The 23986-nt window shown below is 44.1% G+C and overlaps 1 protein-coding gene across 2 annotated transcripts in view; it reads right to left on the bottom strand.

Annotated features, from left to right (window-relative positions):
* LOC147121489 (ral GTPase-activating protein subunit alpha-2-like) overlaps positions 1-23986 on the bottom strand; it is a 290657-nt gene that overhangs the window by 29501 nt on the left and 237170 nt on the right. For both annotated transcript variants that reach the window (XM_085981771.1, XM_085981770.1), the window contains exons 11-14: positions 17035-17214; positions 15483-15617; positions 7666-7814; positions 6739-6850 (exon numbers count right to left, since the gene is read on the bottom strand). In XM_085981771.1, the coding sequence (XP_085837897.1) occupies positions 6739-6850; positions 7666-7814; positions 15483-15617; positions 17035-17214 (576 nt within the window). The remainder of the gene's footprint in view (positions 1-6738; positions 6851-7665; positions 7815-15482; positions 15618-17034; positions 17215-23986) is intronic.

Here is a 23986-nt window from a genome sequence, read left to right as displayed (position 1 = left end):
TCAGAGACAAAGACTTCCATCAGCAACAGGCACTGACTGTCCCTTCTGCCACGGTGAGGAGTGAGCCGATCAGCACGAGAAGCAAGCCGGCCATGGTGACTGTGAGTAAGGGAAAAGTAAAAAGAATAACCGGAGTATAAGGGCGGTGCACTCTACCACGGTCGAGGGGGAAAGGAGCCGGACAGAAGTCGGGCCCAGAGGCGCTGAGACTGGGGCAGCGTGGAGCAAGGAAGCCGCGGTACAGACAGGCTGGGGACGCAACGGCGTCGTGAGACAGCTAGACCGCGACCGGCGAAAAAGGCCGGGCAGCGACCGAAGCCACGAAGCGCGGCGACCGGGAGCGTAGGCGCGGGAAGATATAAAAACTCAGCCGCAGCCAGGGAGGGAAGCACCGGACTGCGAGAGGGCTGGGAGGCGCGATTGGGAGCCGAGCGAGCGGGAGAGGCAGAGCCGACCAAGGGAGACTGAGCGAGAGCCAGTCCAGCGGCTGAAACTGTTCGCCGTCAACGGGGTGTACCCAGCGCCGGTAGAGCTGAGCGAGCGGGAGAGAGACAGAGCCCGAGCAAGGGGAACTGAGCGAGAGCCAGCCCAGCGGCTGAAACTGTTCGCCGTCAACGAGGTGTACCCAGCACCGGTTGCCCTGCCGAGAAAAGGGAAAGCACTGAAGCCGACGCGCAGGCTGTGAACCTGAAAGCCAGCGGCCGTCGCCCGTGGGGAAAGTGTACCCCTCCCGCCAGGGGAAGAAACGTGGGAAGCCGCCATTAGGCGGAGAAGAAGACAGAAGCGGGGAACCGCCATTGAAGTGGGCGGGGAGAGAAGATAAGCGCGGGAAACCGCCATTTTTCGCGGGAACCGCCATCTTGAAAAAAAAAGAAAATTTAAAGAAATAATCCGTGGTGTTATCAGGAAGAGAGGAAGATGCCTAAGCGTGGTAACATCAACGATTTTAATTCCGAGGTAGAAGACTGGGCCACGTATGTGGAACGCATTGAGATCTATGGTGAGGCCAATAAAATAGAAGAAGATGACAAAGCTATAACCTTGCTAAACTCGATGGGCGCGAAGACATACGGGCTCTTGAAGCATCTACTAGCACCAGCTAAACCGGCGGATCAGACTTTCGATGATATTGTGGCTGTTCTGAAGGATCACTTGAACCCCACACCGTTGATGTTGGCGGAACGATTCAAATTCTATGCGAGAACGCAACGGAAAGACGAAAGCAACGCAGAATACTTGGTCAAACTGCGTAGACTAGCGAAATACTGCCAGTTTGGAGGGAATCTGACAGAGGCATTGCGAGACAAGTTCGTGTGCGGATTGGCAAAGGAAGGAACGCAAAAGCGACTACTCGAAGAGAACGACCTTACACTTGACAGGGCTGTCCTTATTGCAGCATCGCACGAAGCCGCAGCGAAGGGAACTGCGGAAATGCAGCTAAAGACAGCGGCACTCAGTGTGGATCAAATTACCTCGACAACAACAAAATGTTATCGTTGTGGGAAGACAACACACGACCAGAACCAATGCTGGTTTAAGAACCAGGAATGTAGGAAATGTGGCAAACTGGGTCACATAGCTAAGGTATGCCGGTCAGGGAAGAAGACCAACAACCAAAGGACCAACAACCAAAGGAAGCCATCACAGGAAAAGTACAACAAGGTACACAAGGTGGCTGAGAAGAGTTCAGACGAACAGAATTCGGACTCAGACCCAAACGGCCAGGAGCTGGGTAGTCTGAGAATTCACAATGTGAGTAAGGAAGCTGACCTACAAACTATCTGGGTCATGCTAAAAATAGCTGGAGTCCAAGTGAAAATGGAGTTGGACACTGGATCAGCTCTATCAGTCATAAATCGAAGGGATTACCACCAGCTATTCTCACATATACCCTTAAGAGATACCAAGTTCGTATTGCAGACATACACGGGGCATAAAGTATACCCCATGGGAAAGGTAAGAGTCAAGGTGAGAGATAGGGGTAAAGAACACCCAAGAATGAACTTATACGTACTACCTGAGGGAGGACCACCACTTCTAGGACGGGAGTGGATCAAGAAAATAGACATGGAATGGCACTATCTAAAAGCCATAACGAGTGAGGACTCGGTGCAGACAATCAGCTCAGATTCTGAATCGGATGACGATAAGACCAACCCAAATGTGAAAGACAAGGCTAAAATGGACTTGCCGACTAAGGTTGGAAAAACGAAGGCATGCAGAAAGGCTTATGCTCCAGAGAAGAACAAAGTTTCAGAACAGATCTCCACCAAACAACGACAACATAGTTTGACAGAGAATTCTGAGTCTGTTCAGTTTAAGGACATATCCATGACGGAAAAACACCGAGCTCGGACTCAACTTTATTTCAAATTACGACAACAATTAGAACAATTGAGTTACCGTCTCGTACAAGAGATGAAAACAATGAAAAAGTTCTATGACACCGAATGGGAAAATCTGGAAAGACAACAGAAGCAGCTAGCTCAAGCAGAGAGCGACCATAGAGCCATCGTGACCAATCACCGATCACATCTCCCTTATGATGTTCAGGAGTTAGAATATTTGCAGAAAGAAGCAAATGAAGAGGAATCTTCAGGAAGCCAGGATTTTATTCCAGTTCTTCTCTACGACTCCTTACAAGCAGAGTTTGAGAAGTTGAAGGAACAGTATGAACAGGCCCAGGCTACAATCCTGGAGGGGGTTAACTCGGCAACCTCCGAAAAGCTAGTTTCAGTGGAAGCTTATGAGCAACTAAAGGTTGAACATGAGCAAGAAGTCCAAAGGCTGCAGGAAATTCTTGATGAGCTCAAGGCCAAGACAGACTCATCGGTAGAAGTTCCATCCATAGATGAGAAATTAGAGGTGAAAGACATGGCAGAACATGAAAGTCAAGATGTCCAAGAACTCATAAAAATATTGAAGGAAACCCAAGACAAATATGAGGCGGCAATGACCGAGGTTCAACAACTTGAAGAACAGATTCAACTGGGAATTCTTTCAGTGAAAGAAAAGGCAACTGTAAGAAACACAGAGACTGTAAGAATGGCCCCTGAACATGAGCTAGAGAGCATCAAGGTGCAACTTCTCCGAGCGCTTAAAGCCAAAGTACAAGAGGAAAAAAAGGTGAAAGCATTGGAGGAAAAGGTGGATGAAATGGAGAAGACTCTGATCCACAGGGTCCCCGTGGAAGAGTTAACGGTCAGCCAACTCCTTCATATGCTGAGAGACAAGACTCTGCAATGGGAACCATTTGAACACAAGCTTCAATCTTCAAAGGGAAGGGGTTCGGAGCTCTCAAAAGTTTGGGGAATAGTTGAGGTTGCAACACAGATTTTACGGGGCTGCCGAAAGTACGCTGAATCACGTCAATGTGAACTACAGAATGTTGAAACAGCTGCTCCAGTAGAAGGATTGAATAGCCCGATCAATCAATCCCCGATGGAAGGGGAAGTACTGGAATCACAAATGAGGTCATTAGTGAAGGATTGGCAGGAAACCCAGGAAGAGCGGGATGAATATGAACGCATGAAGAAGTCTCTTCAGGAAAGATGTCTAGGGAGGGAACAACAGTCGGCTAACGTCCAGTTGGGTAAGGAAGAAGTAGCAGGCCCTCTCGCTAGACTAGCTCAGGACGACACCGAATATTACCATGACCTGTTGAGTGACACGGAATATTACGATGACTTGGTCTGCCCAGCTTGTGATGAAAACTCCCAAAGTGCAGAAATCAGGATGAAGCACTTAAAGTCTAAGGAACATAGGGAGATGGTGGCGCTACAGCTGGCAGCGGATAAGGGAGCCCCGAGAGTCTCCAAGAAGCAGAAAAGAAAAAGACGAAGCAGAAGACGATAACCATCTAAATCATTATCACTTCTATCAGATCATGCACGTGGGCCCCACGAAGGGGGCCAAATCAGTTGGAAAGTAGGAAAAATTACCAAGGCAGTCCAGCTGTTTGTAAAAGTCAGCACTGCTGGTTCAGCAGGACGGAAGTTCAAGCTGTTAAGCCAAGGGAAAGACTAGTGGATGAGTCACGCTAGAAATGTGAACCGGCTACACCACAGAGATGTTGTTCGGACCGAGTCAAGACCAGAGACTGAATCTGTGAACTGTTCCCGCAGAGACTGAATCTGTGAACTGTTTCCCGCAGAGACTATATCTGTGAATTGTTTTACATGAAGTTGATTATATGTTATGTTTAATGGGGAATAAGTATGTTGTAAGCTAAAAAGGGAGGGTTGTAGTGTATGTACCCATCTACCTTTAAGAGAACTATTGTATGTAACCGTTCACCTTTAAGAGAACTATTTTAGGTGTGGCACTACTTTGTTTGGCTTCTGTATATTGTAATACAGACGGTGACCACGCCAGTATATAAGTGTTGTGTCAGGATTTATTGGGCAGATTCGCCCGGACCTTCGAATAGTAAAGTCCTGTTTTAAGTTACTCTGGTGGTCTGTGTATTAATTAACTAAACAACCCACAGACTTTACAAACAGGGCATAGTGGGAGATGGGAGAGAAACTACAGACAGATGGGTGTTCAGGACTAATTTAGGAGGAAACTTGGGAAAGGTTTGGCTTTGTGGACAGTGGATTTGTGAGCTGTAGCAGAGGCACTGACAGGATGGTATCTAGCTTTGCTTCCTGTTGCTGTCATTGTCGTTAGTGAAGAAGAGCAGCTGGGGATGATCTTGGTTCTCTAGGATGATCAGAGGTTAGTGGGCTTTGTAGAGGAAAGAGAGGTCTGGTCGAGTTTGGTGTGATCCAGACAGATCTGGTGATGGATGCCTAAGCCAGTTATGTGCTAATTACATCCAAGTCTACTTTCCTTGAACTTGAGGGAGCAAAGATGGGGGCCGTATGAACAGGAACAACCACGATGGGTGATAGCGAAAATTTTGCTGGGGCAAGATGTAATTTGATAATAGCCATGTCTCACAGGGCAGGTGGTAAAAAGTATAGCCGGGGGTGAGGCTTCGGTAAGGGGCAAGCTGTCATCACCGGTGAGTCAAATTGCAGTCAAAGCCATAATATCAATACAATCATCCACAATGAGGTTGTGGTGACAAAGGCCTTGTTTGAAACGAAACAGAAGTCTTCCCTCATGAAATGGCCCTATGGAGCTAAGGATTTTGTGTTATAAGCAATAATAGAGAGCCTTAGCATTACAGTGTATTATCTCCAAGAAGGACCGGTTTCTCAGCTAGTATCGGACACAGATCTTAACAAGTTATGACACAAATTGCAAAGATAAAACTTATGATAAGCAGAAGTTCAAATAATATTTTGGAAATTATGGAAACCTAAATTACAATTTGGTCTTCATACAAATTTGGAAATTTCTAATTTGAATACTTATTGGCCAAGTAATTCGGGTCCCAACGCGTGAGTACGGACGGGGTACTCATGCGTGGGCCCGGTGGAATTGCCGGTTTTCAGCATGCGCGGAAAACCGGCATTTCCTTTCCTCTGAACCAAGGGGTTCAGAGGTCGAACGCGTGCGCGCAGGAGTCTGCGTGTGCGTGCTGAAATTCCTTTATTTTTAAAGGTTTGCCCGTGCGTGAAGGCCTCAACCTTTTACGAATGAAAAAAGCAGACGTAAGGACTTAGTTTTCAAAAGTAAGTGGCCTAATAAGTAAAGTTAGAATTTTTTTTCCCACAGGTTTATTATTTTTAAAGACTTTACAGTAAGGTAAGTATAATTTTAGACCCGATTTATTAAAAAAATAAAATTCAGAAATTTGAATAATTGTTTAAAATAGTTTTTTTTACAGTTATTAATAGTTCATTTAATTAGTGGGATTTTTAAAAAAACTTTTATTTGCAGTTTAAGTACTGTTTTGGGCCGCCGGAGTTTTCATGAGTTTGACAGTTCTTACTATCAAACTCATGAATGAACTTTTGCAACCTCCGATTGGTTGCCCAGTGCTCACGTGATCCCAGCCGGCTCATCGAACTAACTACGCCACTGGATCACGCAAGCACAGCGCGCCGGGAGCTGAACCGGGCCACTGACAGGAAATTCACGCAGGGCCAGGCTTCAACTGTCGGCGCGCTATGTAAGTGTAGGTCGGGGGCTTGCACCCGCAGGAAGCCCCCGACACCAATTTCTGGGCCATTAAAATGTTATTTGAAGAGAATCGGATGGCAAAAGAACCCTACTGCTGCTGTCAACTTACTTGATTTGGAAGCAATCAAGAACCATCATCTTTTAAAACCCAATACCTGCTCATGCCAAACTAAGCAAAAAACTCAGCAGAGGCAATTTAAAAATAGCAACACCTGATCGATTTGGAAACAGCTAACCTAAGTGTGCATCAGACATGCTCTGTGGGAAATCCCCTGACTCAACACCAATCCTGGAATATAATTTTAAGGCGCTCAAACGAGATTGGATATAACCTAAAATGTGACCTCCATTAGACACCATAAATAACACAAGCTACCTAGTTCCAATCAACATAAGGGCCACTGAGAATCTACAAGAGCCAATTTGGATGTCTTCCAACACTACTCGTGTTAAACTGGCATTGTGCAATCATCAACTGAAACTCTGTTTCTCGACATCTGATCTGTCAGTTTCCTCTCCTATGCTCACTAATGACATGAAACTAGAAAGATGTTCCAATGGCCATTAATTTGCATTTTTTTAAATACAAGTTGATACGATATACACACACACTATATATATGCATTGTTTTTGATAAGATATCTCCATATTTACACATTTTACCCGGAAAAGTAGTCCAGCCATTTGTTCCGCAAAAATATCCCGTTTGTGCAAATCCTGTTGCTTTTGCATAATTGTTTCAGTGATCTTGAGCAACACTCGCAAAAGTTGTTCCCTGTATTAAAGAAAAAAATACTAAAACCACATCTAAAAACAACATATTAGGGGTAATTTTTCCAACTTCTTACACCTGGTGGGGAGCCTCACCTGTTGGCAGCATATATCAGAATTCTGGTGACACATGATAGTCTGAACATTAATTTAAAGGATCAGAAGATCATGTGCAGTGTGAAAATGAATTTCCAATATGCATAATCAGTGCGCGAGGCTTCCTATTGGGAGCGAGAAGTCATAAATTTGTCTCTATTGTAGCACTGTGCAAAGTTATCATTTTTCAAATTCAACTGCCGGAACAGCAACAAATTTCAGGGAAAAATAAAACTGTCCCATAACCCTAGCAGTAGAACGTTGGACTTCCATGCTAAGGACCTTGGTTTGACTCCTAAACCTCTGCTGACATTCCAACGCTGCAATGGGCAAGTTACATCGGCCACTTTTCATTACAGGGATATTTCATTGCATCTTAAGTGTGGCAGGGGAATTGTATTTTTAAATATTGCCAGGAGGACAAGGTAAATACACCACCTAAATAATGTTGGATACAAGGAGTCAGAAGAAAGTGGGAAATTAACATTTTTTTTAAAAAATAAGAAAACCTGCAAACTTCAGATTAGACAGAATCAGTTTAAGGTAAACTATTTATTTTGGCGTTAAATGCATAATAGAAATCATCATTGGCCAACTAAAATCTACATTAAAAATGATGTTGTCACACATCTGAGGAACATTTGCAATGGTTTTACTCATTCAAAACTATAAATAAAGATATAAATATAAAGAAAAATAGTGCAGCCTGATGCTCAAACTCACCATGTCTTTCTGCTCATGGTTAATTCCATGATCATGTGCCTATAGATACTCAGGACTGCCTTGCACACATCAATCTGCTCATCAAGGATCTTTGAGACATCAGTGCAGGGTTCCAACAAGAACACATTTGCAGAATTTGTCAAAAATACCTTTTAAAAAATTACAAATATCACTGTCAAAATGTATCTATTAGGGGTATCCTTGACTTCTATAGGAACAACTGATTCCTCTCAATAATTGTTACTAAAAGTTATTAATGCACTACACATTGATTCACTTCAAAGCATGTTAAATCAAAATATCAATTGCACTTTCTCCAAAAAATCATCTTTTACTGTCAGAGCCATTTTATATGACTTCTGCATGCCCTGTCCCTTGGCTATTTTAGATAATTGGAAGTGAATAGCTAAATAACTATTGGTCTCTACAGCAGTTTGAACAAACAGGATCACAACATAAAAGCAAAATACTGCAGATGCTGCAAATCTGAAATAAAAACAGAAAATGCTGGAAACACTCAGCTGGTCAGACAGCATGGCCGGAATTTTCTGTACTTGGGCAGGTCGGGCGTGGGCAGTCAGCGTGGCCCCATTGCTGCTTCCATCCTGCTCCAGAAACTGACTTTGCGATATTGGGGCCTATTAAGCCCGCCCAGCGAGTTACCCGGCTCAATTAGATGGTGCGGGTCTGATGACATCATCCATGACGCATTTTCAGCCAGAGTATTTAAAGAAGCCATGGGCACATTGCATTTGAAGGTTCATCTAGGATTCTGCAGGCAGCACACTGGAGGTTTCCATTGCTCCAAACATTTGGAGAGATGGCTGCACAGAGGCAGAGGGCTGCACCCAGGTTCTCCGATGACTCCCTACATATCCTTGTGGAGGGAGTCAGAGCACTCAGGGAGGTCCTCTTCCCTTCCAAGGGGCGGAAGAGACCTCCCCAGGAGACAAAAATAGCCTGGCTCCAAATTGCAGAGGAGGTCAACAGCAGGAATGTGTTCAGGAGGACCGGAGTGCAGTGCCGCATTAGATCTGAAAAGGTGAGTACAAAGCCACACTCAACTTCATCCTGCTGTGCTTCTTATCACATCCCCATCACTGCCTTCCCAACCCTACTCCTGCATATCTTTACTCACACAAACATACCTTGCACATCCACCCATCCCTCTCTATCTACATACTCACATCCTCATCTTACTAGCCACCCCTCACACTCACCCTCATCCTAATGCAATCATACCAACTAACAACACGCAAGGAGCCCACTTGGCATTGCCACCCCAACCCATCATAGTTTCCCTCTAAAGGTGTAACCCATCTATTCCTTACACTCATTCCATCACTCTCACTCAACCTTCTCTTCGTTCCCTCCTTGCAGTGGAAAAGAGCACACAATAAGAGGGAGAGGGAGAGAACTGGAGGTGGGCCTCCATTATTTGTGACTTTCACAACAGCAGAGGAGGCTGTGTTGGAAGTCTCGGAAGTGGCTGAGCAGCTGGAGGTGGGAAACGGAGAGAGGGGCACATCTCAGCAACCTGGTGACAGAATTACTTAACAGCTACATAATAATATAAGAAATAAAAGCAGGAGTACGCCATACGGCCCCTTGAGCCTGCTCCGCCATTCAATAAGATCATGCTGATCATCGACCTCAACTCAACTTTCCCGCCTGATCTCCATATCCCGCGATTCCCCTAGAGTCCAAAAATCTATCTATCTGTCTCAGCCTTGAACAGACTCAAAGACTCAGCACTCACAGCTCTCTGGGGCAGAGAATTCCAAAGAATCACAACCCTCTGAGTGAAGAAATTCCTCCTCATCTCAGTCTTAAATGGCCTACCCCTTATCCTGAGACTATGCCCCCTAGTTCTAGACACTCCAGCCAGGAGAAACAACCTCTCAGCATCTACCCTGTCAATCCCCTTCAGAATCTTGTATGTTTCAATGAGATCACCTCTCATTCTTCTAAACTCGAAAGAGTACAGGCCCATTCTACACAATCTCTCATCATAGGACAGCCCTCTCATCCCAGGAATCAATCTAGTGAACCTTCGTTGCACCGCCTCCAAGGCAAGTATATCCTTCCTTAGATAACGAGACCAAAACTGTGCACAGTACTCCAGGTGCGGTCTCACCAAGGCCCTGTACAATTGTAGCAAGACTTCCCTACTCTTATACTCCAACCCCCTTGTAATAAAGGCCAACATGCCATTTGCCTTCCTTATTGCTTGCAGTAACTGCAGCTAGCTTTGTGTTTCTTGCACGAGGACACCCAAATCTCTCTGAACACCAACATTTGAAAATTTCTCACCATTTAAAAAATATTCTGTTTTTCTATTCTTCCCACCAAAGTGAATAACCTCACATTTCCCTACATTATACTCCATCTGCCATCTTACTGCCCACTCACTTAGTCTATCTATCTCCCTTTGCAGACTCTGTGGGCTGGATTTTCATTGGGCCATGGAGTCGGGATTGGAGGCGTGTGGGGGTTTAAAATCCCTAAATCGGGGGTCCCGACCCCATCCCGCCCCCAACCCACCTCCATGCCAGTTTCAAAGGAGGCGAGTACCCGCCCCGCACTGGGACCTGCCTCCCCGAGACAGGAAGGGGATTAGTGCCAATTAACTGCCTGTTAACAGGTAGTTAACAGGCAGTTTTTAGCCTTATCCCTATTTTCATTGTTGAAATGTGGGATTCCAGACGGCTCCAAACCACGCCAAGTTAGCGAGGCGGGCCGTCGGGATGTAGGGCTTGGACGGGACGAGATGTCCGGTGTTCAGGTGAGTGATGGGTGCATGAGTGCAGAGGTAAATGTGTTTGGTCTGTGTAAAGTGTTTAAAGAAGTTCTACTAACCTTTACAGCCTTCCTTCCTTCAGGTCTCGGGAGTCCCTCATCTCACCGTCACAGAAAGCAGAATGGCCGCGATCTGTCAAAATCTGCAGCCTCTGCTTTCTGTTCCGGGAAGATCTCTAAATCATCCCGAGAGGAAGGAATTAACATGGAGTACAGATTGTCAGTGTTTGACAGCTTCAAACAGCTGTGAAACGCTGATATTTCATCTGTCCAAAGGTCTTGACAGATGAAATTTCAATCTGTGACGTCACCTGTTGCCGGGTGGCCCTTAATTGGCCTGCTGAGCCCGCTGGGTGGGCTCAATAAGGTCGATCAAGTCAAAATCATGTGGGTTGGCTAGAACTTGATGGAGGCGGGACTACAACCCCAAAAGTTGAAGTCCCGCCTCCTCAATGAAAATCCAGCCCTGTGTTCGCCTCACAGCTTACTGGCAAACTTGGATACATTACACTCGGTCCCTTCATCTAGGTCATTAATATAGATTGTAAATAGCTGAGGCCCCAACATTGATCCTTGTGGCACCTCACTAGTTACAGCCTGCCAACCTGAAAAAGATCCGTTTATCCTTATTCTCTCTTTTCTGTCCGTTAACCAATCCTCCATCGATGGCATACATCAGTCACTCATATGGGGACTGAATGGTCATGTGTATAATGGTATGTGCACCCATTCTTCATGGCATATCTAACACAGCTCTTTACTCTCCCACAGGCCCAACAAGAGCACCCCCCCCCCACACTGTCCAGGAGGAAGAACAAGATGACTCCTCAGAGGAGCCTCCAGCCTCTGAGGGCACAGCATCACCAGGCATGAGCATACCCAGCACCAACGCTGAGACGTACACCTCAGTGGGTCCAACACAAGCTAGAGTAGTGTTGTCACCAGACCCGTCACAAGGGAGCAAGAGCAGATGGTGGAGACAGGGACAGCAGCGGAGGCTCATCGCCGGTGGGCACAGGACGCTCCCAGCTCTGCTCAGCTACATGCAGACGCTGAGCCTCAGGGGCCATCCAGAAAGAGGGTGATCCTGACGCTGCAGCAAGAAGTGTAGGAGGCTCTGACAAGTTTTGCAAGAGTGATGTCTGCAAATGTTCAGAGAACGGAGGAGTCCATCTCCAACATGAACACCACCATGTCGTAGGCGATGGTGACTGTAGGCTCTTCCTTGGATAGGATGGCCACCTGCATGGAGCAGCTAGTGCGCCACTCACAGGAGCACATGCTATCTACGGAGAATAGATGACTATCTATGGAGAACAGATGGTAGACGCTCATACACCTCCTCTCTAGGAGGGATGTAAATGTAGACTTGAGTCCTCATGGCCCCACTGATGTGCAGCAAGGTGCTCTCCAGCTCCTTGCTAGCAGAGAAGTGCAGCCCATGAAAGGGATGATGGCAAGAGGGAAGTGTGGGCTCCTCTCAAAGCACTGACACTTCTTCTCAGTTGCCCTGCCCCGCCTCAGTCAGAGCCCCAGATGGCTCCTTGGATCGAGGTGGAGCAGACTTTGGCGGGGCCATCAGAGGCTCCAAAACCCAGAGGACATCCGCCAACAGTGTCTAAGCAGTCGCAGCAGGGAAGTAAGCAGGCTGCCTCTACCTCTGCTGAAGCCACAGGGGTAGCACCTCGTAGAAGCATGCAGAAGAGAAAGATGAAACACAAGTAGATTCAAAAGGGTAGCCACTTGGGTGTTTTAGCCAATGTTAATGGCAAGTTTCCATTAATGTGATGTCAACCATCAAAATCTTTATTTTCACCACTTTCCCATCTTGGACACATTTGTGTGCACCTTTGGAAGTGGCTTGGTGAGTTGCAGTGAATGGTGAGACATAATGGTACCTTCCACCAATGGTGAATGTATTGGTCATTGTGGGGATGATTTATGGTGTTGCTGTGGGGTGGTGCCAACTTGGCGCAGCATGCGGCAGCCATATGTTAAAAGTTAAGTTAAGTAAATCTGGACATGATGAGGCCATCCCTGGCCTCCCGTGCAGCAATGTGCTTGGGTGCTGATACCCTCTGTCCTGTGCAGCATCAGGTGGTTGCGGAGAAGGTTGGTAGTGTTGTTGTTGGTGCTGCTGGTGCTCATTGTGGTCAAATTCTGAGGACCAAGGTGAGACAGTATAAACATAAGAACATAAGAAATAGGAGCAGGAGTAGGTCATTTGGCCCCTCGAGCCTGCTCCGCCATTCAATAAGATCATGGCTGATCTGAGCTTGGCCTCAACTCCACTTTCCTGCCCACTCCCCAAAACCCCTGACTCCCCTATAGTTCAAAAATCTGTCTATCTCCACCTTAAATATATTCAATGACCCAGCCTTCACAGCTCTTTGGGGTAGACAATTCCAAAGATTCACGACCCTCAGAAGAAATTCCTCATCTCAGTTTTAAATGGGTGACCCCTTATTCTGAAACTATGACCCCTAGTTCTAGATTCTCCCTTGATGGTAAACATCCTCTCTGCATCTACCCTGTCAAGCCCCCTCAGAATCTTGTGTTTCAATAAGATCACTTCTCATTCTTCTAAAATCCAATGAGAATAGGTCCAACCCGCTCAACCTTTCTTCAAAGACAACCCCCTCATCTCGGGAATCAACCGAGTGAATCTTCTCTGAATTGCCTCCAATGCATGTATATCCCTCCTTAAATAAGGAGACCAAAACTGTGCGCAGTACTCCAGGTCTGGTCTCACCAACGTCCTGTACAGTTGTAGTAAGACTTCCCTACTTTTATACTCCATCCCCCTTGCAATAAAGGCCAGCATTCAATTTGCCTTCCTAATTACTTGCTGTACCTGCATGCTAACTTTTTGTGTTTCATGTACAAGGACCCCCAAATCCCTCTGTACGGCAGCATTTTGTAGTCTCTCTCCATTTAAATAATAATTTGCTTTTTTATTCTTCTTACCAAAGTGGATAGCCTCACATTTTCCCACATTATACTCCATCTGCCAAATGTTTGCCCACTCACTTAACCGATCTATATCCCTTTGCAGATTCTGTGTGTCCTCCTCACAACTTGCTTTCTAACCTATCATTGTATCATCAGCAAATTTGGCACCCATGCTGATGGAATAGATGGCAGGTCAAGTAGAGTTGACAGAAGCAATCTGTCAATGGTGAGAGAGGTTCTTCCAATAAGGTGACACTGGATGAAGACTTTGCTGGAAACACTTGCAGCCTGCAGAAAGTTAAATCTGTGCTGACAATGTAGTCAGCAATAGCTTCTGCCTGAGGAAAGGTGATCAGCTGTGAGGTTGGAGCTTTTATAGTACATTTGATGCTGTCAAGTAATCAGTTGGAGCAATGGCCACTCAACTCCCGCCTGAGGTTGACAGACGTGGTTCCTGAGCTGCGTGAATCCCATGGCTATGCAGGGAAATTTCAAATGTAGGGGAAAAAAGGCTTTTAAGTGTCTGACAGCAAGCTTTAATTTCAATTAGGTCGCCCGCCACTGCCGGTCGGGTCGCTGCCGCACCGACAAATGCACAGAGGGAAAGGCGTGTGGGTGCAGGATGACGATGGGTTCCCGACCTGCTCTGACTTTTTTCAAATTTGCCGCACCCACACGGACCCCAGAAAATTCCGGCCCATATGTTTAGAAAGAAACAGAGTTAACATTTCTGGTCGAACCTTTCATCAGTACTAGAGAATGGTTGAGATGAACAGCTTTTAAACAAGTACAGAACTTGGGAAAAGGGGGCAGGAAAAGAACAAAAGGTAGAGGTCTGTGATAGGGTGGAAGGCAGGAGTGATGAAATGACAAAAAAGTGATGATGGTGCAAGGAAAAAGGAGGTGATAATGACTCAAGTATCGAAACAAAAGATGGGTCCAGGTGGTGTAAATAGTTACAGCAGGAAAATAGAGGAAGCCTAAAGCATGGAAAATCTGGCAAAGAAAAGGCTCCCATGACCTGGGAATGTGGCATAAGAAAGCCGTGTAGACCACCCGCTGGCCCTGTACCGAAAGGGGATCTCTACCCCAAGCACCAGGCCCCAACTTCATCCACTCCCAGCGGCTCTGGTGCAGCCATCCCCCGGGAACAAGACCTGCAAGCAAGTGTTGCAGTTAGCACTACATTGGTTGTTGCATTCAAGGTCACTGCAGCCCTCAACTTTTTTTTTGCCTCCAGCTCCTTCCAGGCTGCCACAAAAGAAATTAGCAACATCAGTCAGTCTGCAGTTTATGTCTGCATTAAGCAGAGGTGACTGTTACAATGTTTGCTAAAGTACTTTTCAGACAACCAGAAGCAGCAGGTTAGGGCTCTGCAGTTTGTTGTAGGCTGCCTTTAAGTAATGGCTGCCCTGCCAAATTTCCTACCCTTCCAATTGGTGAGCTGTCGACAGGGAGCACAATTAGTGCTGGTTGCTTGCCAATGCATCAGATGGACAGTGTAGATACCCCATTCATTATGGGCCAATATACGTAAAGATACCCCAATTGTTCCTGAATTAGGAGGGCGTTGGAAATGTCATACTGAAGGTAGCAACGAGTCAAGATGAATATAGAACGCATGGTCGGATAGGTATTCTGGAGTTCTGCTGGAGAATGGGAGGAGAGGGGGAGAGGAAGTGCGAGAGTGTTCCCTGTAGAAATCAAGGGTTGCCCCACTGGCCGTATCCATTAAGGCCATAGCAGGCTGCACGATATGTGAAAGCAACTCACTGGGCACTGCAATACTATATGATAGAGCTAAGCATGCTGAAATCCCCCAGTGACACTCCAATCGTGGATGTGCCACCAATTGAGAGCTATTAGCAAGGGCCATACATTTCTCTGTTGAGAGGGAAAATTTGAAGAAGCATTTCCAGACCACACTTCCCAGCACCCAATTAAAAAAAACATTTGCAGAGACCCAGAAGCAGAGCACCTATATGGAGAAGCAAAAAAACTTTTAAAAAGTGTCACCCTTCAACAAAAATTAGATCGGCTCACAAAAGAACTCGATCAGCACTCACTTGCAATGTTGATTGAGTACCAGCCTGGATATTTGCATTTTCCTCTTCAAAAACACAGCCCCGGTTGATAGCATTTGTAAATGAATATGTTCTTCCCCAGCTAGATGTGCGTCTGTGCCTCGACTGTTGAATGGTCTTTAAAAGCAAAAAAAAAATACATTTTACCTAATATTAATGTGCAACCCTGGAAATAGAACAAACCTCCTTTCCATTATTCTAACCAGTCTACCAGCATTGACAGATAGACAAAATTCTATCATTCCAGAAACTATCAGCCGTCACTGTACCATGCAACAAACAGCAAACTTGTGTAGATGGATCATGTATGAATAAATCTATACAGTCCCCACAATGCCAAATCTGGAGATTTGCCTAGAATACCATCTATGAGCCAGATTTCTGTGGTGTACAGTAAGACATTAAGCCATTCTTCTGCAATTGCTATTTTCTTTCCTTTTATCAAGTATCCACTTTGTTTTTATTTCTTACGAGATTTAAATTCACACAACAGACATACACGACATGCATGCCAAAGAGACAGAAAGAGGACAACAGAAGACACACAAACAACACAAACCTATTAATGATATTCACACACACAGAATGGCTCAGGCAAGATAATTTAACATGAAGCTGAACTTGAGAAAAAAATTGCATTTATACTATTGCTTATTACATCCCTCAAACATCCCAAAGCACTTCACATAGAATGGTTTACTTAGAACATAATGCATGGAAAAAGAAAAGGCCATTTAATCTTCCACAATCCCCAATCTGCCCTATCATGGATTCTATCCCCATTCATTTAATTTCCAGAAGAAATATTATATAAGTTTCCACTTACCACCCACCCCTCCAAAAAAGGCGAACAGGACAACACTCTGGAATTTTATTTAATTTTATGGCTTATATTATTCATTCTTGGAATTACATTTCCATAGCGGCAGGAAAAGACCATCAATAATCAAAATAACTCAGAAAAAGAGGTGTTTTGGGATAGAAATACAGAGTAAATACAAAGTTTCCTTCATTCAAAGGAAGACACTTCTGTTAATGCTTTTAATAATTTACCCTGATCAATTATTCAGATTTGCAATGTAAAAAAATATTTTTGTCTTGAGAAATTTTAATTTTAGAAATCCAATTAAGTCATATGGGGTGTCTTACGTTAATATTTGCTCTCCTTTTCAAAGCTTCAAGCACTCACAGGTCAAGTACAACATGACAAAATGCAGAGTATGGTCCCTGCGCGAAACCCCAGGAATGTCTTAAACCCAATCTCAGAAGCACATCCACTACTGCACCTATATGAATTGATAAGTTTCACTCAACACAAACCTTGTGGCTGCTCTAGAAAGATCATTACCCCATCATTTTATACTTGGACTGAATGCAAACCCTAGAGGATGCAGGAGGTTTGAAGAATATATGCAGGCCAATAAAGCAACACTGCCAGCTTTGAATACTATTAGCCAAGAAAACATAAATGTCATGAAAATAGAAAAAGTGGTTAATTGTTACAATGCGTATTTTTAAATTCTTATTTGTTTACCTCTTTGTTATCGGTCAGTGTTACAGAAAGATGCTCTGGATGGTCAATTACATCTTCATCGGTCTCCATCTTTTCTGGCTCTGCCATAAATGAAGGTTTGTTTTCTTGCAAAATCCATTTCCGATAAACCTTCACTACCTTTTTTATTGCTGATGCTTCACAAGATGGTAGTAGAAAACCCTAAAAGTATGAGACACAACTTAGATATGCAAGTTCCACTAACTACCACATCTGGCTAGGTATAGTTATATTTATTAATACAAGGCAGTTACTAGGAAGTAAACCTTAATTTAATTATATTTTAAACTGGAAACTTATGAGAAGCACCTCTGATTGATTGAGATCTTTCAAAAATTTATTAAATCGAGAAAGTCAAGAATTTCTTCTCAAAAGAAAGTTCTGTGACAACAGGGATTCCTTCAAACTAATCTGAACTGCAGGAAGAAGTAATGTTCGCTGGGTGATATACGATAGTCGGGGGTCATGCATGTGAACAGTAATGGTTATACAGTAGCATTTCGCTACAATGTCCTTTATTTCCAACAATTCAACTCATTAGATTTGCCTTTCAATCTCTTGAGGAATCAAGCAGTGGTAGAAGCACAAAGTCAGGACAAGCATTACTTGACTATGTAAGGGGTGAAACTGGAATTTGGAGAAAAAAATTACACAGTGAAATTTGTTTTTAATGATGATTGGTTATAGTGACTGCTCGGCTTTATAGATCATTTATGCTAGCGAGTTTGCAGATGGTTGGAATAATCGACAGACACTTTGTTGTAAGGTTCAATTCTGAAGCTGTTTTCTTTGATATTTCACAGTATGGAAGGAACTTAACAAGGAGTGCCTATTAAAGACAATTTCAACTGGAATGACCGGACTTGGATATAAAAGCAGCCTCAGTTGTATTTCCTCAGTTGCCCCTTGAGTATCACAGCACTGGGCACAAAGCAACACCTGAAACCAATTGACAGGGATTCTTTGGTCACAGGGGAAAAAAACTTCCAATATTACAGAACAAATTCAATAACCATATATAAGTAGCAAATATAATAAATTTGTGAAATGGTGTCTAAGTGCAGTACACAGAATTTACAGCACAGAAACAGGCCATTCGGCCCAATTAGTCTGTGCCGGTGTTTATGTTCCATACGAGCCTCCTCCCACCCTACTTCATCTAACCCGATCAGGATATCCTTCTATTCCTTTCTCCCTCATGTACTTATCTAGCCTCACCTTAAATGCAACTATCCTATTTGCCTCAACTGTTCCTTGTGGTAGCAAGTTTCACATTCTAACCACTCTCTGGGTAAAGAAGTTTCTCCTGAATTCCTTATTAGTGACTATCTTATATTTATAACCACTAGTTTTGGACTGTCCACAAGTGGAAACATCTTCTCTATGTCGAGCTCATCAAGCTCCTTCATAATCTTGAAGACCTGTGTCAGGTCCCTACTCAGTCTTCTCTTTACTGGAGAATTTTTCTCCAAGTGTAATTTCGATGTTCCTTAAACAGCCTAAATCAGATTTTACAATACTTTGTGTCCGACATTAGGGTAATTTAATATGCAATCTAAATTCAAAAAGCTGCTTCGAAGTATTTCAACTATTAAAATGTGACTAGTTCAAAATTAGCAAGAATCAGAACTGCCATTATGCTGCTCTGCTTAGCTTTTGCTTTTCATGACATGTAACTATTATACAGGACTTTAATTAAAACAGAAACTCCACTGTGTTATTGATCAAGACACCTATAGACCAGGATGAACATTACATAAGAACATAAGAAGTAGGAGCAGGAGTAGGCCATACGGCCCCTCGGGCCTGCTCCGCCATTCAATAGGATCATGGCTGATCCGAATCTAGACTCGCGTCCACTTCCCTGCCCTCTCCCCGTAACCCTTAATTCCCTTATCTGCTAGGAAACTGTCTATCTCCGTTTTAAATTTATTTAATGTTGCAGCTTCCACAGCTCTCTGGGGTAGCAAATTCCATAGATTTACTACCCTCTGAGTGAAGAAGTTTCTCCTCATCTCAGTTTTGAAAGGGCAGCCCCTTATTCTAAGATTATGCCCCCTAGTTCTAGTCTCACCCATCAGTGGAAACATCCTCACCGCATCCACCCGATCAAGCCCCCTCACAATCTTATATGTTTCGATAAGATCGCCTCTCATTCTTCTGAACTCCAATGAGTAGAGGCCCAACCTACTCAACCTTTCCGCATACGTCAACCCCCTCATCTCCAGAATCAACCGAGTGAACCTTCTCTGAACCGCCTCGAGAGCAAGTATATCTTTTCTTAAATATGGAAACCAAAGCTGCACGCAGTATTCCAGGTGTGGCCTCACCAATACCCTGTATAACTGCAGCAAGACTTCCCTGTTTTTATACTCCATCCCCCTTGCAATAAAAGCCAAGATTCCATTGGCCTTCCTGATCACCTGCTGCACCTGCATACTAACTTTTTGTGTTTCATGCACCAGGACCCCCAGATCCCTTTGTACTGTAGCACTTTGCAGTTTCTCTCCATTTAGATAATAACTTGCTCTTGGATTTTTTCTGCCAAAGTGCATAACCTCACTTTCTAATATTATATTCCATCTGCCAAATCTCTGCCCATTCACTTAGCCTGTCTATGTCCTTTTGCAGGTTTTTTATGTCCTCCTCACTCACTGCTTTCCCTCCCATCTTTGTATCGTCGGCAAACTTGCATATGTTGCACTCGGTCCCTTCCTCCAAATCGTTAATATAGATTGTAAAAAGTTGGGGTCGCAGCACTGACCCCTGCGGAACACCACTAGTTACTGATTGCCAGCCCGAGAATGAACCATTTATCCCAACTCTTTGTTTTCTGTTAGATAGCCAATCTTCCACCCATGCCAGTATATTACCTCCAATCCCGTGATTTTTAATCTTGATCAGTAATCTTGTGTGGAACCTTGTCAAATGCCTTTTGGAAGTCCAAATACACTACATCCACTGGTTCCCCTTTATCCACCCTGTATGTTATGTCCTCAAAGAATTCGAGCAAATTTGTCAAACATGACTTCCCCTTCATAAAACCATGCTGACTCTGTCCTATTAAATTATGTTTATCCAAATGCTCTGTTACTGTTTCCTTAATAATGGACTCCAACATTTTGCCAACCACAGATGTTAGGCTAACTGGTCTATAGTTTCCTGCTTTTTGTCTACTTCCCTTCTTAAATAAGGGTGTTACATTAGCAGTTTTCCAATCTGCCGGGACCTTTCCTGAGTCCAGGGAGTTTTGGAAAATAATCACCAATACATCCACAATCCCTACCGCCACTTCTCTCAAGATCCTAGGATGTAGGCCATCAGGTCCGGGGGATTTATCCGCCTTAAGTCCCATTATTTTACCGAGTACCATCTCCTTAGTGATTTTAATCGTGTTTAGCTCCTCCGCCCCCCCCCCCCCATTACCCCCTGTTTGTCCAGTGTTGGGATATTTTTAGTGTCCTCCACTGTAAAGACTGATACAAAACATTTGTTCAGCGTCTTTGCCATCTCCATGTTCCCCACCACTAGTTTCCCGGTCTCATCCTCTAAGGGACCAACGTTCACTTTAGCCACCCTTTTTATATAGCTGTAGAAACTCTTGCTATCTGTTTTTATATTTTTTGCCAGTTTACTTTCATAATCTATCTTCCCTTTCTTAATTAATCTTTTAGTTATTCTTTGCTGGCTTGTAAATGCTTCCCAATCTTCTATCCTCCCACTAGATTTGGCTACTTTATATGCCCTTGTTTTCAGTCGGATACTATCCTTTATTACTTTACTAAGCCACGGATGGCTGTCTTTTCTTTTACTCCCCTTTTTCCTCAGTGGAATATATTTATCTTGAAAGATGTGAAATACCTCCTTGAATGTAGACCACTGCTCTTGTACCGTCTTACACTTTAATCTGTTTTCCCAGTCCACTTTACCTTCATAGTCTCCTTTATTTAAGCTCAGTATGCTGGTTTGAGATCCAACTCTCACCCTCCAACTGAATTTGGAATTCAACCATATTATGGTCACTCATTCCAAGGGGATCCTTTACTAGGACATTTTTTTTTATTAATCCTGTCTCATTACACAGAACTAGATCTAAGATTCCCTGCCCCCTGGTTGGTTCAGTTACATACTACACATCCAATAAGCATGCAGTCACTAGAAAGATCAACATTCAAATTCAGACTACTGTAATCTTTCATTTTTGTTGCATTTAATAATTGGTCAATTTAAGCACCATTCATAAACATAGAAGATAGGAGCAGGAGTCGGCCATTCGGCCCCTCGAGCCTGTTCCGCCATTTAATGAGATCATGGCTGATCATCCAAATTCAGTATCCTGTCCCTGCTTTCTCCCCATATCCCTTGATCCCTTTTAGCCTTAAGAAATATATCTAACTCCTTCTTGAATATATTTAACGAATTGGCCTCAACTGCCTTCTGTGGTAGAGAATTCCACAGGTTCACCACTCTCTGGGTGAAGAAATTCCTCCTCATCTCTGTCCTAAATGGCTTACCCCTTATCTTTAGGCTGTGACCCCTGGTTCTGGAATCCCCCGCCATCGGGAACATCCTTCCTGCATCTAGTCTGACTAGTCCTGTTAGAATTTTATAAGTTTTAATGAGATCCCCTCTCATTCTTCTAAACTCCAGCGAATATAAGCCTAATCGACCCAATCTCTCCTCATACGTCATTCCTGCTATCCCAGGTATCAGTCTGGTGAATCTTCGCTGCACTCCCTCCATGGCAAGAACATCCTTCCTCAGATAAGGTGACCAAAACTGCACACAATACTCAAGGTGTGGTCTCACCAAGGCCCTGTACAACTGCAGCAAGACATCCTTGCTCCTGTACTCGAATCCTCTCGCTATGAAGGCCAACATACCATTTGCCTTCTTAACCGCCTGCTGCACCTGCATGCTTACCTTCAGCGACTGGTGCACAAGGACACCCAGGTCTCATTCAGATAATAATCTGCCTTCCTGTTTTTGCCACCAAAGTGGATAACCTCGCATTTATCCACATTATACTGCATCTGCCATGCATCTGCCCAATCACCCAACCTGTCCAAATCATACTGGAGTTTCTCGGCATCCTCCTCACAGCACACATGCTCACCCAGTTTTGTGTCGACTGCAAACTTGAGATATTACATCTAGTTTCCTCGTCTAGATCATTAATATATATTGTGAATAGCTGGGGTCCTAGCACCGATCCCTGCAGTACCCCACTAGTCACTGCCTGCCACTCGGAAAAAGACCCGTTTATTCCAACTCTTTGCTTCCTGTCTGCAAACCAGTTCTCTATCCAAGTCAGTACCTTACCCCCAATCCCATGTGCTTTAACTTTACACACTAATCTCTTATGCTGGACCTTATCGAAAGCCTTCTGAAAGTCCAAATACACCACATCCACTGGCTCTCCCTTATCTATTCCACCAGTTACATCCTCAAAAAATTCCAGTAGATTAGTCAAGCACGATTTACCTTTTGTAAATCCATGTTGACTTTGTCCGATCCTGTCACTGTTTTCCAAGTGCTCTGCTATTACATCTTTTATAATGGACTCTAGCATTTCCCCCACTACCGATGTCAGGCTTATTCCCCATTTTCTTTCTACCACCTTTTTTGAATAGTGGGGTTACATTAGCTACCCTCCAATCCATGGGGACTGTTCCAGAGTCTATACAATTTTGGAAGATGACCAGCAATGCATCTACTATTTCTAGGGCCACTTTCTTAAGTACCCTAAGATGTAGATTATCAGGATCTGGGGATTTATCGGTCTTCAATCCCGTCAATTTCCCCAACACCATTTCCCTACAAATACTGATTTCATTCAGTTCCTCCATCTCATTAGACCCTATGTTCCCCGACATCTCTGGGAGGTTATTTGTGTCCTCCTTTGTGAAGACAGAACCAGACGAAAAAGAAGACGACGACCTGCATTTATACAGCGCCTTTCATGACCACTGGATGTCCCAAAGCACTTTACAGCCAATGAAGTACTTTTTGAAGTGTAGTCACTGTTGTAACATAGGAAACATGGCAGCCAATTTGCACACAGCAAGATCCCACAAACAGCAATGTGATAATGAGCAGATCATCTGTTTTTGTTATGTTGGTTGAGGGGGTAACTCCCCTGCTCTTCTTCAAAATAGTGCTGTGGGATTTTTTACGTCCAACTGAGGGGGCGGGCGGGACCTCGGTTTAATGTCTCATCCGAAAGATGGCACCTCCGACAGTGCAGCACTCCCTCAGCACTGCATTGGAGTGTCAGCCTAGATTTTTGTGCTCAAGTCTTTGGAGTGGGACTTGAACCCACAACCTTCTGACTCAGAGGCAAATACCTCCTACTGATTTCTAGCATTTTCTGATTTTATTTCACATTTTTTTCTGTACTGCCAATTGCTTTGGCATTTTAAAATATATTTTATGCCATTATCTGTATTTAGCACTGTATACATTTTTTCTGCAAATGAAACCCAAAACATCAGTTCAACTCCACTGTCTAATTAGCACCGCAGTCCAGTGTACAGAAGTACAAGAATTCACATGTAGTGATCAATCAAATAGAGGGGTACTCAAATGCATCATTACAACCCAACTTTACTGTAGAATGCTATTACTGGGTCACTCTTGAATCAACCAGTCCTGATATAGATTATAAGAAAACGATACATTGACGGTCGTACCCTCCCACAAATGGAGTCTACACCCTGTTCTCCCACTCGTTCTCATCCCTTCTCTCCCAAAAACTGCAAGTACCTCTGAAGATCAGTAAATGTTTCTTCTTAGTTATATAAAAATGTGTGCTTCAACAACATAGGTGACAGAGGGAATAGTAACGAATACAATATACAAGGATCTAGCAAGTCAGGAAAAGTGGAGAGGAAATGAGGTGGTATAGCCATACACATCAAGAGACACCTGGGAG

This window comes from Somniosus microcephalus, chromosome 3 (assembly GCF_052327205.1).
Source record: "Somniosus microcephalus isolate GS21.2 chromosome 3, FLI_Smic_1.0, whole genome shotgun sequence".
In the NCBI taxonomy this organism is placed as follows: domain Eukaryota; kingdom Metazoa; phylum Chordata; class Chondrichthyes; order Squaliformes; family Somniosidae; genus Somniosus; species Somniosus microcephalus.
Note: the sequence above shows the minus strand (reverse complement) of the source record. Positions and strands in the feature narration are given on the sequence as shown.